The sequence below is a fragment of the Corythoichthys intestinalis genome, chromosome 3 (assembly GCF_030265065.1).
Source record: "Corythoichthys intestinalis isolate RoL2023-P3 chromosome 3, ASM3026506v1, whole genome shotgun sequence".
NCBI classification, from domain to species: domain Eukaryota; kingdom Metazoa; phylum Chordata; class Actinopteri; order Syngnathiformes; family Syngnathidae; genus Corythoichthys; species Corythoichthys intestinalis.
This window is the reverse complement of record NC_080397.1, coordinates 62,322,313-62,340,366: the sequence shown is the minus strand read 5'-3', so window position 1 is coordinate 62,340,366 and position 18,054 is coordinate 62,322,313. Positions and strand designations below refer to the sequence as shown.

General features: G+C 39.6%; 2 protein-coding genes across 2 annotated transcripts in view; both read left to right on the top strand.

Annotated features, from left to right (window-relative positions):
* tut7 (terminal uridylyl transferase 7) overlaps positions 1–8,214 on the top strand; it is a 52,644-nt gene extending 44,430 nt beyond the window's left edge. Inside the window, exons 27-29 of the mRNA XM_057832030.1 lie at positions 249–316; positions 395–455; positions 4,952–8,214. Coding sequence (XP_057688013.1) covers positions 249–316; positions 395–455; positions 4,952–5,010 — 188 coding nt within the window. The 3' untranslated portion in view covers positions 5,011–8,214. The remainder of the gene's footprint in view (positions 1–248; positions 317–394; positions 456–4,951) is intronic.
* A 4,529-nt stretch (positions 8,215–12,743) lies between these two features.
* isca1 (iron-sulfur cluster assembly 1) lies at positions 12,744–17,429 on the top strand. The gene is made up of 4 exons (XM_057832114.1): positions 12,744–12,899; positions 16,309–16,362; positions 16,444–16,549; positions 16,746–17,429. Exons 1-4 carry the CDS (start codon positions 12,747–12,749, stop codon positions 16,892–16,894), a joined length of 462 nt encoding a protein of 153 aa, XP_057688097.1. The 5' UTR covers positions 12,744–12,746; the 3' UTR covers positions 16,895–17,429.
* The last annotated feature ends 625 nt before the right edge of the window (positions 17,430–18,054 follow it).

The following is an 18,054-nucleotide window of genomic DNA, read 5'->3' as shown; positions in this document are numbered from 1 at the left end:
ACCTGAATTCAACTTTTAATTTGTAGTGATGGCGTTACGCTGTTCCCTAATCTATGGTGCAACGGTGCTGTTCGTTTGTACTACGTTTGTGTTGTTTTGTGCTGTGTCCATTTTCGTTTGTGGAACTATGGTCTGGAGTTGTTATTAATTAGGGACGCATATTTTTGCACCTGATTTTCATTTTTTTAACATATCAAATAAAAATGAGAAAGATCTAAAGTTTTTTTTTTTTTTTTTTGGTCGAACAGGGAACATGAAAATGGAAAACTTCTCTTCACCTCCATCAGGCTCGTTGAGGAATTTCCGAGAGAAACAAGTACAAGTTTTCTACTAAATGAGTCAACAACTAATCTGTCCATTTTTCTTGCTAACCAACTTGATGTCTTTTCTGCAGGCTTCACCCTTAGAAGCTGAGAATAAAAGACATCCGCATTTGATGCTAGGTCCACAAGCGGGTAAGCTGTGCCATTGACGGCGATAGACGCCGAATCCCTTTGAACTCTAACTCAGTACTTCTCAAATAGTTGGGCGGGCGCAGAGTGATGCTGGGGGTGGCACATGTGCAATTGCACATCTGCTGAGTGGGTGGCAGTGGCGCTCTCATTTTCAGTATGTGCGCAGTATTTTTGAACCAAACAAGAGCACAAAGCAAAGAGTACTGGAGATATGAAAAGCTAAGACAAAGAAATATGACAAAGCGTATGTAGCATTTGGCTTTACTTTTAGTACAGTGGGAGACGAGGAAAGACCAGTCTGTTTACTTTGTCTAAAAATGTTCGCAGCGCACAGCAGGGTTTTTTTTTTTCATCGAAAAGGTGATGAATATTGCCAACAATCGTCCCGCTTTGTCAGTGTTACATCAGTAAACCAGCGAGCACAGTCAGCATCACATAAGGTATCATACCAAGTTGGTTAATGCAAAATAACCCAACACCACAGCAAAGGAGCTGATACTGCCTGCAGCAAAAATAAAAACTCTCTCTGTCCAATGACACTGTTGCTTTTGTTCTATTAATTTTTGTTTTTTCAGTCTAATGGTTTGGCATATTGTCTTCTTGAGTTAATGTTGCTAATCAATTTGACTTCATTGTTATTTTATTATTATTATTTTTCAGTAGCAAACGTTCAAAAAATGTACAGTGCCCTCCATAACTATTGGATTCATAATAATTATGTGTTTTTTAGCTTCTAATATTTTTTTTCTTTTAAATAATATGGGACTTTGATGGAAAAAAAGAGAAAAATCCAACCTTCAATACTAGTGCATTTATTCAGTGGGGAAAAAATCCCACATAAAGAAATAATTATTTGACATCAAATAATGTGTGTCACAATTATTAGCACCCCTGGTGTTAATACTTTGTACAACCCCCTTTTGCCAACAAAACAGCACCTAATCTTCTCCTATAATGTTTCACAAGATGGGAAAAGACAGAAAGAGGGATCTTCAGCCATTCCTCTTTGCAGAATCTCTCTAAATCATCCGGAGACCTGGGTCCTCTCTTCTCCAGCTCATCCCACAGGTTTTCAGTGGGGTTGAGGTCTGGGGACTGAGATGGCCATGGGAGGAGCTTGATTTTGTGTCTGGTGAACCATTTCTGTGTAGATTTGGCCATATGTTTAGGGTCATTGTCTTGCTGAAAGACCCAGTGACGACCCATTTTCAGCTTTCGGGCAGCAGATTTTGATTTAAAATGTACTGGTATTTCAAAGCATTCATGATGCCATGCACCCTGACAAGGTTCCCAGGGCCTTAGGAAGCGAAACAGCCCCACAGCATCACTGACCCACCCCCATACTTCACAGTGGGTATGAGGTGCTTTTCAGCATGCGCATCTTTTGTGGCACGCCAGACCCACTAAGAGTGTTGCCAAAAAGCTCAATCTTGTACCCCTTTCCCACTGGCCAAAAAACCCGTGTCAACCCGCTAACAATCGGCTTTTGGTGGCAGTGGGAAAGGTGCAGCGACCCGCCTCGACCCGTGTCAATCAACCCGCCAAGCGACCCGCGTTAAAATCACCTAGGCTCTAATCGCCATGCAGTGTGAAAGCAAAACCCCGGGTCAACAGTCAACACCCTAATTTACGTGGTGACGTAGGCTAGTACGTGATGCGTCACAACAAAAAACAAAAACCATGTGCTCTAGCCCAGATCCACATACGGCGAACAGTCGGTGTAGCAGCGATAGCAATAGCCATAACAGATGAAACAAAGGCTCTTCTCCTCCTTCTGTGACGTACACGACTCCTTTCAATTTCAAACCAAAATTTACGGCGCCTACGTTGCCTCAGCACAAGCACAGTGTTGATCCTTTGCTGCATTTCGACCATTTTGCGGGCAGTAAAAAGCATGAAAACAGAGAACACAAACGGAAAGGAGGCTTCTATGTTGCTTTGCATTGTTTACTTCCTTGAACTGAATGAATTCGGTCGCAGTTGTCGAAGCGCATCTTAGCGTGGTGACGTCACGCACCTTACGCACGGCTGAGGAGGGGTGGGGGTTAGACGGGTGAAGAAAAAAAAAAAAGACACGGCTTTTTCGTCAATGGGAAAGGTGCCAAATGCCAATTGCTAATGGGATGCATCGGCTTGGAAAAACGCGCGTTGACCCACTAGTTTCAGTGGGAAAGGGGTATTGGTCTCATCTGACCAAAGCGCACGGTCCCAGTTGAAGCCCCAATACCGCTAGGTTAACTCCAGACGTTTGCGTTTATGATTGTGAGTGAGGAAAGGTTTTCTCCGTGCATGCGTCCCAAACAGCTTGTTTGGGTGTTGACAGCACCTCATACCCACTGTGAAGTATGGGGGTGGGTTAGTGATGCTGTGGGGCTGTTTCGCTTCCAAATGCCCTGGGAACCTTGTTAGGGTGTATGGCATCATGAATGCTTTGAAATACCAGGACATTTTAAATCAAAATCTGTTGCCCTCTGCCTGAAAGCTGAAGATGGGTCGTCACTGGGTCTTTCAGCAAGACAATGGCCCTAAACATATGGCCAAATCTACACAGAAATGGTTCACCAGACACAAAATCAAGCTCCTCCCATGGCCATCTCAGTCCCCAGACCTTGTTTTGTTGGCAAAAGGGGGTTGTACAAAGTATTAACACCAGGGGTGCTAATAATTGTGACACACATTATTTGATGTCAAATAATTATTTCTTTATGTGGGATTTTTCCCCACTGAATAAATGCACTTGTATTGAAGGTTGGATTTTTCTCTTTTTTTCCATTAAGGTCCCATATTATTTGGAAAAATGAATAAATATTAGAAGCTAAAAAACACATAATTATTAAAAATCCAATAATTATGGAGTATTTTTACAGGATGGATGTGATCTTTTTTTAACACTTTATTTTTTGTTCTTTAATATTAAAAAGGACACAATGTTATGCAGAAGTTTACTTTTGGTAGAGAAATGATACTACGGTATATTTACAGTGGCGGCAGAGAGTTGGGGGGTGGCGCGGAACGTTTACGTCTTCCTGTGGGGGGGGCGTAACAGAAAATAATTGAGAAGCACTGCTCTAACTGTTCAAATGGATCGGACGTCTATTTTAAGAAGTGGAGTTGTCCGATAATGACTTTTTAACCGATATCTTCATGTTGTCCAACTCCAAAAATACGATACCGGCCGTGTACTTTACATATTATTGCTAATTGTATGGTGATATCTAGAGATGTTCCGATCACGTCATTTTCAAAGTATCGGAATCGGCAAAAAAAAAAATATCGGCCATGCCTTTTTTTAATTTATTTTTTATTAAATAGTTTTCTAATTGTATTTAACGTTACAGACATAATATGTTACACTCATCCAGAGTCTTTAGTTTAGGCTTGAGGTAGGGTTATCAAATTTATCCCAATAACGGCGGTAATTAATTTGTTTAATTATGTATCACGTTAAAATATTTAATGCAATTAATGCATGCACTGCAGGACCCACTCACGCATTGTCGCGCTCAATCTATATTGGCGACATTTTACCTATATAGAGAGGTAAAAGGCTGTGTAAAAATGAGTGGAGTGAATTTTGGCAGCCTTTGAAGCATTTTTTTAATTGCCTAAAGCCTTACAATCCCTCTCCCTATGATTAGAAATATCATGGGAAGCAAGGTAGCAAATGATCATTTTCTTAACACCTTAAGTTATTTCCCAACGCAGAGAAGATATACAAATTGGTAGCACTACGCACAGTCATGGTTCCACTTCCCATCATGCATTTGGGCATGCCTACAGTATCATTTACTGAAAGCTCAACAAATAGACTAGATGGCAATATTTAGTCACAATATACAAAGTCACAAGTCTTTCTATCTGTGGATCCCTCTCACAGAAAGAATGTTAATAATGTAAATGCCATCTTGAGGATTTATTGTCATAATAAACAAATACAGTACTTATGTACTGTATGTTGAATGTATATGTTTGTCCGAGTTTTATTCATTTTTTTCTTAATGCATTGCCAAAATGTATATGATCGGGAAAAATTATCGGGAATGATTGGAATTGAATCGGGAGCAAAAAAAAGCAATCGGATCGGGAAATATCGGGATCGGCAGATACTCAAACTAAAACTGTCGGGATCGGATCGGGAGCAAAAAAACATGATCGGAACAACCCTAGTGATATTCCAATGTATGCTTTGATCATGATAAATATAATAACTTGGAGGTTTTCCAAATAAAGTAAACAATTGACTAATTGACTAGCGCTAGCTTCACCACTCTGAGCTCTGAAACTAACAAATAACTTACAAACTGCACAGAATTTGTTGAAATCAACTCTAGCAACTAATTAAACCCTCGCTAATTTGAATATTAAGCCTAATGTAAAAAAATTTTAACTTCCGCTTTAATAATAGCTGACTTATATCGGCTACTCAGTCATATCGGACAACTCCTGTAAGGAATATAACGAATGACGTGAAATAAAATTCTCTACTTTTGATTCAGGCAGTCTCGCAAGCCTCCATTCAGGTCGCTCCAGTCACAAGAAGAACCCAGCGGAGTGAGCGGCGGCCGCACGGAAGACTCGGCGTTCAAATTTCAGCGATCCGTCATTGAAAACAGCCAAAGCCGGGACGCAGGCCCGCGCCTTTTTAAGTCTTTATTTTTTTACATTTTAATTTCAACGAGTCGGCTCACGAATACATGTTTTAAACACCCAACGTTTAATTTTTTAAAATCAAATTCTTAAATTTATGATGAAATTCACTTTAAATTTGTGATGAAATTCACTTTATTTGACAGTGGTGTCATAAGACACTCATAAATATGACACCACCAAAGTGCTACCAAAATTCTTAGTCAAATGGCATGAGATGTTGCTTTTTATGATTTGTTTTGCTGTCCCGTGTGCCGAGTTCTTTTATTTCTATTTATATTGTTTTTATTTGAACTTGATTTGTCCTTTGCACTGAGACCCCTTTTTTCAGCCCAGCTTTAAAAGTTGCTTACAGGCAGCGTTCTCTCCATGTATATATTTTAGGATCATCGTTTCATTTTAAGAGACTGCCGGTCCAAACGTTTTATAGAGAAAAAAATTGCCCCAGTTAGTGGAATCGGAGAAGAAAAACGCACATTTTGTCAACGTGAAGACACGCATAGGTAGCTGCACTGTGAGGGGCCAAACCCTCAATTTATGTTGCTGCTCGCTAACAAAAAAAAAAAAAAAGATTTTGTCACTCGGACTGTCTGGCTTTATAGCTGTCGTAATGAAAAATAGAATTTTATAAAAAAAAGTGTTGGAGGATATTGTAAAGTTTTTTTATTTTTTTTTCAATGGTAGCAGCCTGTCATTTGTCGTGTAGGGCACAGCTAGCGCAGTTGTGTTCAGCGTGCCGTTTTTGTGACGGGCTTTTCATTTTTATTTTAGTCATTAAATACAAAGCGATTCCTGAAATGTTTTCTCTTTTGGCTTCTCGATTTTACTGCATACTGCAATACACTGGTGAAGCGGCGGAACAAATGTAAACAGGGCCATGTTATGAGAATAACAGGACCCTGATTGGACCGTCCAACAGGGGTGGGGCTAATGGTAGGTGTGAAGAAAATAAAAATGAGATTAAAGTTGTTATATGACTTATATTTACATTATGGGAACCAGTGTTGTTTTTGGCAGCCTACTTTTCGAATAGTTTTAAGCGACAATGACTCAAAATGTTTTGTCTGTAAACATGAGAAGTTTTAGTCCATGAAAAAATCGAATGAACATTGACAGACTAACACATACAGTGGGGCAAATAAGTACCGTAATTTTTGGACTATAAGCCGCTACTTTTTTCCTTCATTTTGATACCTGTGGCTTATAGTCCAGTGCGGCTTATTTGTTGATTTTTTTTTTCTTAGGTAACACTTTATTTGACGGCGGTGTCATAAGACTGTCATAAGATCATCAAAATTATGACATGACACTATCATGGACATTACTGAATGCTTATGTCATTAAGTGTCATTTGGCAAATTATGTCACTAACTCAATTTTTGTCCATCTTGGATGTTTTGCATCCATTCAAAAAAGATCATTTGCTGGATAACACTTAATGACGTCTGTTATAAGCATTCATGAATGCTCAGGACAGAGACATGTCATAATTATAATTGTGTAATGACAGTCTTGGCACCACTGTCAAATAAAGTGTTAGCAAATACCATAACGAGCAATTGATGAAACAATTGGAACAGTAACTGAAGAAATATTTAGCACAGAACATGTTTTTTGATTGTTATTTACATCTGTAGCTCTGCAATGCATGCTAAGAGGCATGTTGGATGTCAACAGCAGGTGGCAGCAGAGGTTGACTGTCTCCCCCAAGGGAGCAGTGATGGCCAAATGCAGCTTCTTGAAGCAATAACGCTTTGCACTAATTGGTTCAAAGTTTAATGATGGTTCATATGGTCTTATGACAGTCGGTCGTATAATGCCGCTGTCAAATAAGGTTGTACCGGATAATATCTTTTGGTGTAAATATCCCATGATACAGTGAGGACAGCTGCGGCTTATAGTCCAGTGCGACTTATCTACAACAAATGCCGTTCTCGTGCCAAATTTGGTGGGCTGCGGCTTATAGTCAGGTGCGCCTTATAGTGCGAAAATTAGGGTATTTAGTCAACCACTAATTGTGCAAGTTCTCCCACTTGAAAATATTAGAGAGGCCTGTAATTGTCAACATGGATAAACCTTCAACCATGAGAGACAGAATGTGGGAAAAGAAAGCAGAAAATCACGTTGTTTGACTTTTAAAGAATTTATTTGCAAATCATGGTGGAAAATAAGTATTTGGTCAATACCAAAGTTCATCTCAATACTTTGTTATGTTGGCAATAATTTTCAATGTCCTTGCTGATGGAAGGAGATTGTCACTCAAAATCTCTCGATTCATGGCCCGATTCATTCTTTCCTTTACACAGATCAGTCGTCCTGGTCCTTTTGCAGGAAAACAGCCCCAAAGCATGATGTTTCCAACCCCATGCTTCACAGTGGGTATGGTTTTCTTCGGATGCAATTCAGTATTCTTTCTCCTCCAAACACGAGAACCTGTGTTTCTACCAAAAAGTTCTATTTTGGTTTCATCTGACCATAACACATTCTCCCAGTCCTCTTCTGGATCATCCAAATGCTCCTTAGCGAACCGCAGACGGGCCTGAACGTGTACTGGCTTCAGCAGGGGGACACGTCTGGCAGTGCAGGATTTGAGTCCCTGGTGGCGCATTGTGTTACTGATAGTAGCCTTTGTTACTGTGGTCCCAGCTTTCTGTAGGTCATTCACTAGGTCCCCCCATGTGGTTCTTTGTGGGATTTATGCTCACTGTTCTTGTTATCATTGACGCCACGGGGTGAGATCTTGCATGGAGCTCCAGATCGAGGGAGATTATCAGTGGTCTTATATGTCTTCCATTGGCTAATAATTGCTCCCACAATTGATTTCTTTACACCAAGCGTTTTACCTATTGCAGATTCAGTCTTCCCAGCCTGGTGCAGGTCTACAATTTTGTCTCTGGTGTCCTTCGACAGCTCTTTGGTCTTGGCCATAGTGGAGTTTGGAGTGTGACTGACTGACATTGTGGACAGGTGTATTATATACCGATAATGAGTTAAAACAGGTGCCATTAATACAGGTAACGAGTGGAGCCTCGTTAGAAGAAGTTAGACCTCTTTGACAGCCAGAAATCTTACTTGTTTGTAGGTGACCAAATACTTGTTTTCCATTCTAATTCGGAACTAAATTCTTTAAAAATCAAACAATGTGATTTTCTGTTTTTTTTTCCCCACATTCTGTCTCTCATAGTTGAGGTTTATCCATGTTGACAATTACAGGCCTCTCTAATCTTTTCAAGTAGGAGAACTTGCACAATTGCTGGTTGAATAAATACTTTTTTGCCCCACTGTAATTGTGAAGTGTACGTGGACATCAACATCTTTGCATGAAAAGAGTACACTGATACCTCTACTTAGGAAATGAATTGGGTCTGGAAGAAGTTTCTTATCTGGAAAATTCTGTAATTTGAGATGCGTTTTCAATGTAAATGCCCTAATCTGTTCCAAGCCCCCCAAAATTCAGACATAAATATTTTATAATGCATGAAAATGCATCAAAACATGTCACAAATACATGTTACAATTTGATCAATTGCACAATAAACATAAAATCAGAGTTGTGCATAATGTAGAAAACCAAGAATCGAGTATAGAATAAAAGTTAAATCACTCATGTTAAGCTGTCGGAACACGACAGGTGAATGAAGAGGAGGCTGGAATACACGCATACAGATACTGTAGAGTTCCCTCTTAGCCAGTTGGATGCCAGGAATGCTAGGCAATGGCCAATGGCAGAGCAGCTATAAGTATGTTGAGTTCTGTAAACTCCGAGTACAAGTTATATGTATGATGTATAATTTAATACAAAAATTAAAAGTACTGCTTTTTTCTTTTTAGTGAAGTTTTTTTTAAAGGATCTTCAAAAAATTATATACAGTGCCTTGCAAAAGTATTCTGCCCCCTTGAACCTTGCAACCTTTCGCCTTATTTCAGGCATCAAACATAAAGATATAAAATTTTAATTTTTTTGTCAAGAATCAACAAGTGGGACACAATCGTGAAGTGGAACAACATTTATTGGATAATTTAAACTTTTTTAACAAAAAACTGAAAAGTGGGGCGTGCAATATTATTCGGCCCCCTTGCGTTAATACTTTGTAGCGCCACCTTTTGCTCCAATTACAGCTGCAAGTCGCTTGGGGTATGTTTCTATCAGTTTTGCACATCGAGAGACTGACATTCTTGCCCATTCTTCCTTGCAAAACAGCTCCAGCTCAGTGAGGTTGGATGGAGAGTGTTTGTGAACAGCAGTCTTCAGCTTTTTCCACAGATTCTCCATTGGATTCAGGTCTGGACTTTGACTTGGCCATTCTAACACCTGGATACGTTTATTTTTGAACCATTCCATTGTAGATTTGACTTTATGTTTTGGATCATTGTCCTGTTGGAAGATAAATCTCTGTCCCAGTCTCAGGTCTTGTGCAGATACCAACAGGTTTTTTTCCAGAATGTTCCTGTATTTGGCTGCATCCATCTTCCCCTCAATATTAACCATCTTCCCTGTCCCTGCTGAAGAAAAGCAGGCCCAAACCATGATGCTGCCACCACCATGTTTGACAGTGGGGATGGTGCGTTCAGGGTGATGAGCTGTGTTGCGTTTACGCCAAACATATCGTTTTGCATTGTGGCCAAAAAGTTCAATTTTGGTTTCATCTGGCCAGAGCACCTTCTTCCACATGTTTGGTGCGTCTCCCAGGTGGCTTGTGGCAAACTTTAAACGAGACTTTTTATGGATATCTGAGAAATGGCTTTCTTCTTGCCACTCTTCCATAAAGGCCAGATTTGTGCAGTGTACGACTGATTGTTGTCCTATGGACATACTCTCCCACCTCAGCTGTAGATCTCTGCAGTTCATCCAGAGTGATCATGGGCCTCTTGGCTGCATCTCTGATCAGTTTTCTCCTTGTTTGAGAAGAAAGTTTGGAAGGACGGCCGGGTCTTGGTAGATTTGCAGTGGTCTGATGCTCCTTCCATTTCAATATGATGGCTTGCACAGTGCTCCTTGAGATGTTTAAAGCTTGGGAAATCTTTTTGTATCCAAATCCGGCTTCTCCACAACAGTATCTCGGACCTGCCTGGTGTGTTCCTTGGTTTTCATAATGCTCTCTGCACTTTAAACAGAACCCTGAGACTATCAGAGACCAGGTACATTTATACGGAGACTTGATTACACACAGGTGGATTCTATTTATCATCATCGGTCATTTAGGACAACATTGGATCATTCAGAGATCCTCACTGAACTTCTGGAGTGAGTTTGCTGCACCGAAAGTAAAGGGGCCGAATAATATTGCACGCCCCACTTTTCAGTTTTTTATTTGTTAAAAAAGTTTAAATTATCCAATAAATGTTGTTCCCCTTCACGATTGTGTCCCACTTGTTGTTGATTCTTGACAAAAAAATTAAATTTCATATCTTTATGTTTGAAGCCTGAAATGTGGCGAAAGGTTGCAAGATTCAAGGGGGCCGAATACTTTTGCAAGGCACTGTATATATACAGTGCCCTCCATAATTATTGGCACCCCTGGTTAAGATGTGTTTTTTAGCTTATAATAAAATTTTGGGTGAATGGTGAACCATTTCTGTGTAGATTTGGCCATATGTTTAGGGTCATTGTCTTGCTGAAAGACCCAGTGACGACCCATCTTCAGCTTTTGGGCAGAGGGCAACAGATTTTGATTTCAAATGTCCTGGTATTTCAAAGCATTTATGATGCCATGCACCCTAACAAGGTTCCCAGGGCCTTTGGAAGCGAAACAGCATCACTGACCCACCCCCATACTTCACAGTGGGTATGAGGTGCTTTTCAGCATGCACATCTTTCGTGGCACGCCAGACCCACTTAGAGTGTTTGGTTCCAAAAACCTCAATCTTGGTCACATCTGACTAAAGCACACGGTCCCAGTTGAAGTCTTTGGTTCCAAAAAGCTCAACCTTGGTCTAATCTGACCAAAGCACACGGTCCCAGTTGAAGCCTGCCCGAAAGCTGAAGATGGGTCGTCACTGGGTCTTTCAGCAAGACAATGACCCTAAACATATGGCCAAATCTACACAGAAATGGTTCACCAGACACAAAATCAAGCTCCTCCCATGGCCATCTCAGTCCCCAGACCTTGTTTTGTTGGCAGAAGGGGGTTGTACAAAGTATTAACACCCGGGATGCTAATAATTGTGACACACATTATTTGATGTCAAATAATTATTTCTTTATGTGGGATTTTTTCCCCACTGAATAAATACACTTGTCTTGAAGGTTGGATTTTTCTCTTTTTTTTCCCATTAAGGTCCCATATTATTAGAATTTTTAAAAAATTATTAGAAGCTAAAAAACACTTCTTAACCAGGGGTGCCAATAATTATGTATTTGGCGGAAAACACAGACAAGGCTAAAAAAGAAGTTTCTGCTCTTGCAATCGTCTTTAAAATAAACTGCTATATTTTAAGCCAAAAGAACTGTTGTGTTTGATGGAACAATGTCTACATGCTCCCCATAGCAGTTTCATGGCGCATTAAGCCACCGAACTATTTTTAATTTGTTCGTTTTACTCTGGAGACCCCCGTTTACAGATACAGCACAACCGCTTTTGCTTCAACCCAGCCATAAAAAGAAGTAATTATTATTCAAAATGTCTGATTTTTAGCTTGATGTCTGAAATTTAGTTTAAAAAGAAAAAATAAAATTTTTCATTCGCATATTTTAAACTTTAAAAAAAAATTTCTACCTCATAACTATCGCTTAATTGTATTTTCTATTGTTACTGTCGCATTTTACCTGATATTTTAGATGAGAAATAGTTGAACCAAACTAAGAAAAATGGAAGAGTAAATATTCGAAAAAGAAAATCACGACCTCTCCTTGATGTCTGCGATTTCTGCATCGCGACCCTTGTTATATTACCATGTTTCAGCCATAAAATCCAGCTGTGGCCATTCACAGCTGTGGCTTGACACTCAGTGATGCATACTACACGGAGTTTTTGGATCGAAAAAAGGTAAGTAAGCGATAATATCTGTTTAAAATCATGATTTTTTAAAATTATGCTCTCACCTCAAGTTAGGGTTTAGGGGTTTAAACATTTTTTTAATGCCCTCCTGTTCAAAAGTTGTCTTCCTCCAGAAAATTGAGATTTTAAGCTTTCCAATCATGTATTACATATGCATATACGACAATTTTGAAATTTGCCCAAATTGGGGGTATCAGAGGGGTAGTTCAAGTCAACTGATCGTTTTCCTCCATATATCTGTGTGTGTTTTGAATTTGAAATATTATGTTTTTTTCATTTTATTTGAAAAATCTATTCTAAAAAAAAACATTTTTAATCAAGAACTACAAATTTAAAAAAGTAAAACCTTTTTTATTTTTCAAATCAAAATATATATATATATTTATTTTTTTTTTTTTTTTAATTCCCCCTTTTATTTAGGGGGTGGGCAAATACACTGTATATATAAATGCACACAGATATGTGTCACATGACTTAAATTGCAAACGTCAATGGTTCATAGCTTTATGATGTATCTAGAAGCAATTTTATTTTTCCCCACAGGAAATTCAGCAATTGCAACATGTGATAGTAACATTAAGCAGTTAATTATTATATTTTTTATTTTTGTTTAAAACACGATGTGACGCGTCATCGAATCGCGACAATGCTCAAAGGACGAGCAATTCACATTGTAGGCGCATGCGTACTCCATTGTTGTGATGTCCACTTATTCAACATGTCTGCCTCCATGGTTCGAGCGACCGTCCGAGCGGTCAGTAAAAGGAAAATACTTCCTACCAGAGCCGCACTAACGTTGGTAAGTTATTTAACCCGTGCTATAACACAAATGTGGAGCCGTTTGTAGCTGTTAGTAACTGTTTTGTGTTACTAGTTGAGATAAACAACACGCGCCTGTGACGTAAACGTCATATCTGACGAAAAAAATGACGAGGTTTTAAATGTCCCTTTTGTGTTTGCTAACCTAAATGTCCTCTGGAACGTAATTTTATTACTTTTCGAGCTGAATTTTCTACATGCTATCCTCAACGAGCGGCTAGTTGTTTCGTAACATGACATTCGCAGTTTAGTTATTGCCTGGTTAGCTAACTAATCCCCAATGCGGAAATTATGTCAATTTCAAAATTATACTAAAAAAACATTTCCAAGTAATTGAATTTCCAGTATATTCATAATGGGCGTATTACCGTCGTCATTAGCGTGTGAACGGGACGTTTTGTTTTGGCTGTCCACAAGGCGTAATTATTTTTTGCTTTCTTTCACCTTTAACAAAAATTTAATCGTAAGAAAACTAATCGACAGTTTTTTCAATACATTTGCGGCTTTTAATTCGCGTTCAGTGTTCGTGAATTAGAACGCAATTTTATCAGATGGGGCGTTCAAGAACATTGGGGCGAAACTCGATGAAGCGCAAGTTTAAAGTGCCTATGACAGCAAAAAAACAGGTTTATTTAATATTTCACGCGGTATTTTATGCTCCTGAATGAAATGGACCGCTTGGATGTGTGCGTAAGCGATGGTTTTATTTATTCAATTTTTTGACTCCCGCGTCATGAAAATGAATAACTTCGTTTTGAGGAGGAATGCGGAGGTGATGTTACCCAGATCACCATCTCACAAGCATGCAAATGGACTGAATGGAAAAACATTTTTATTTTTCGTATCACGCCAGTCAAATGTGCTGCAGAAAATTGTTGCTGCACCAGGGAGAGGCGTGTGAGCCTTTTTGGGTTTCAAAAGATTCTCATTGGCCAAAACAAGCCCTACTACTGTGGGACCATTGGACTTATGAGGAAGTGAGTAAACATTGTATTTTGTATTATGTCAAATACTTGGGGGGATCATGGCACACGTTGTAATACGTAGGTGGCTTGCATTTTGTAGCTGACGTGCTCCTTGTCCACTCGGCCGACGACTGGTGGCTTGTCGCACATCCCCCCCGCTGGGAGAGCACTATACTCGGCTTATTGCTGTCTTCATGAGCCCGGTGTTCTTTCAAATTTTCAACCCCATCAGAAATTGCAACTTTGTGTTAAAATTGGTCGCGAATACATTGATTGCAAAGTACAAACCTTCTTTAAATAAAGGACGATTTACTTACGTTTGATCATGGACGGACATGTAGAAAAGTTCTCCTCAGACACATCCTGCCATGTTAGCTGCACAACTGCACCCTGCTCTCGTATGACTGTTTAGGTCAGGGTTCACTAAATACGGATCTCGGTGCCACTTTTGCTGTCATGTTTTCCATGTCTCCCTCCTCCAACACACCTGAATCAGCGGTTGGAGCGGTTGAAGATGACATAATCATTTGATTCAGGTGTGTTAGGGGAGAGAGAAGTGGAAAACACGACAGGAAAAGTGGCACCGAGGTCAGGATTTAGTGAACCCTGGTTTAGGTCTTCACTGTGTAGTAAAGCATAATTTTATGCCATATTCATGTTGACAATGTGGCAGCTACGCGTTCCTCCGACGTCGGCCGGTTTATCCGGTGGTCATTGTCCAGCTGCTTCCCCGCAAACGAGCCCTCTGCACGAAGCAGGGGAATGACAAGCTCTAACTCGCTCGCCTCCGGGCGGGTTGCTGATTGGTGAAGACAATCGACAACCCCGCCGCCGTGTTGTATGATCCGGGCTCGTTTTGTATGATTTTTTTTGCTTCGAAAAGCGAAAATAAGACTTTGAGACGTCACTTGATTTGGATTAGCGTGTCGGCTAGCTGTCACGCCTCTTGGGTTGTTTACATTCTTCGAAGCCGGGGCAGGGAAATGACAAAAGCCAGACTAACTACGGTGACATAAAATATCGTTCGGGGGGCGTGACAGTAAAGGTGAAGTTGACAGTTTTGACTATTATGGAGTAATTTTGCCATATCCTACTGAATAAATGCATTTTTAATATTTCATATTCCATTTAGCACAAGACTGTTATTTGTCATACAATTTATTTAGAAATTGGGGAAAAATACTTGGATAACGATAATATCTTGGTATCAATAAGCTGAATTCTAAATCAGATGAAACCATGACCATGCCGACGTCATCCTCCTTTTGGGGACACTAGAGCCCTATAATTGTAGGCGTGGCTAAACGGCAGATTAAAAGACTAATTTCTCGTCATCTGTGCTTTGCCACTTTGTTGTATATAGTCGAATCGTCTCAAAATATGATTCTAATTTACATAATAATGCTATTTAAGACTTTTTTTTTTATCCTGTCATATGCACTTTAATACAGGAATCGTTTTTTTATTTCTGAATATGGGAAAATCCTGTTTTTCAGTGGACGGTTGACAACTCTAGCATCTGCTGGCGGCACACCCCAGCAATGGCGGATGGGGTACTTCAGTTCGTTTTGCTCGGATTAGTCTGTAATGTAACTGTACAAATATTGCATATGCAGTACCCAAATGTCTAAGAACTAGGGCTGTCAAACGATTAAAATTTTTAATCGAGTTAATTACAGCTTAAAAATTAATCGTAATTAATCGCAATTCAAACATCTATAAAATATGCCATATTTTTCTGTAAATTATTGTTGGAATGGAAAGATAAGACACAAGATGGATGTATACATTCAACATAGGGTACGTAAGTACTGTATTTGTTTATTATAACACTAAATCAACAAGATGGCATTAACATTATTAACATTCTGTTAAAGCGATCCATGGATAGAAAGACTTGTAGTTCTTAAAAAATAAATGTTCGTACAAGTTATAGAAATTTTATATTAAAACCCCTCTTCATGTTTTTGTTTTCATAAAATTTGTAAAATTTTCAGTCAAAAAATAAACTAGTAGCCCGCCATTGTTGATGTCAATAATAACACAATGCTCATGGGTGCTTAAGCCCATAAAATCAGTCGCACCCAAGCGTCAGCAGAGGGCGACAAAACTCCAAAAAACACAAGTAACAAGTGGACATTGCACTGTGCTGTCATTTTAATCTGTTTGAGCGGGGCATGTGCGTTAATTGCGTCGAATATTTTAACATGATTAATTTAAAAAATTAATTACCGCCCGTTAACGCGATAATTTTGAAAGCCCTACTAAGAACATATTACTTAGTGAGATACACGTGACAATGTGGAGGCATTAGCAGTGCCTAGTGACAAACTGTTAGCACATTATGAAATAATAAAGTTTTTGGTTTGGCAAACTTGTTTCTAATGTTTTACTGGTAATTTCAAAATTCCAATTTTATTCTAGACACCATCTGCAGTGAACAAGATCCAATGTTTGTTGCGAGAAAAGCCAGAATATGTAAGTAATATGCCTTATTATTCATGAAACCAGCAATTGTAATGCCCCCAACGAGTACATTTTCTGGCGGTTTGTTCACAGATTGGCTTGAAAGTCGGCGTGAGAACACGTGGCTGTAACGGCCTGACGTACACGCTGGACTACACCAAGGAGAAGGAAAGTAGTGATGAAGAAGTCCAGCAGGATGGTAAGTTGTCTGACTTTTTTTTTTTTTTAGGCCTTTAACATGTATTCCAAGTTCTAAAATACACTTAATATGAGGAAACTGTACTAGAGGTGGGTGGTTGGTTGGGTGGATTTTGTTAACAGACTCAAGGTCCAAATTACAACAATACAAGGAAAAGATTCAAGATAAAAACGCACCGTGCTGGCTTTCATTGCAGGCGTGAGGGTGTTCATCGCGAAGAAAGCCCAGCTGACGCTCCTGGGGACCGAGATGGACTTTGTGGAGTCCAAACTATCCAGTGAATTTGTCTTTAACAATCCCAACATCAAGGGCACGTGTGGCTGCGGAGAGAGTTTCAACATCTGAGTGTTCCGTCCCCAAAGAATGACTCCGTATGGATTTACCTTAAAGCCAGTCTTTTCACCACTGCAGACGACGCACACTAACACAGGCTTTATGCATCCAATGTTAATCGCCACTCCTGGTTTTATTTCCTCCAGCTTTTTTTTTTTTTTTTTCCCGGGAGGGCGTCGCCGAGTGTTTTTCCTTATTTGTAGTGGCATCCTACTGTCTTACAGATACGCACATTATTTTATTACGTCACTTGAAGAGGATGCAGTTAAGCTTCGCGAAAGAGCCGAAATGAAACAGAAGTGTCTTGAAAAGCGATTTATAGGTTTGTATAGTCTTTTGAAAATTTACTGCTTATTTATCTCTGCGTGTAAATATAAGCGTGTGAATAAACGAAGAACCACATTTGCGCACAATAAAGTCATGTGAAAAACAGACAGTGGTACCTTGACTTGTGTGAGCACCAATTTTCTAGAGTTTCTAGAAAGCGGAATAAAAAATGTCATTGGCAGCCAATGTGTTAATAGTACAGATATACAAATCTACAATTCCTAAAAAGTTTTAGAAAAAATAAGGATAATACTACGGAGCCCCTAAAGAGACATCAACAGAAATATATTTAAACCATCTGGTGCGCACCGGATGGTATTTGGTGCGCACAAGTTACTTTGGTGCACCCCAGATGGTATTTGGTGCGCACCAGAAATTATCTGGTAAGCGCCAGATGGTATGTGGTCCGCACTAGAAACTATCTGGTGCGTACCAGATAATATGTGGTACAAACAAAAAACAATTTTGTGTGTACCAGACCGTATGTGGTGCACACTAGAAACTATTTTGTGTGCCCCAGATGGTATTTGGTGCGCACTAGAAAGTATCTGGTGAGCACCATATGATATGTGGTGTGCACTACAAACTATCTGGTGAGCACCAGAAAGTATGTGGCGCGCACCAGATAGTATGTAGTGCGAACAAATTTTTTTCTTTGTGCACCAGATAGTATGTGGTGCGCACTAGAAACTATTTGGTGTGCACCATATTAGTATGCGGTGCACATTACAAAACTTTGGTGCACATCAGATAGTATGTGGTGCGCACTAGAAACTTTGGTGCGCCCCAAATGATATGTAGTGCGCACTAGAAAGTATTTGGTGTGCACTAAAAAAACAATCTGG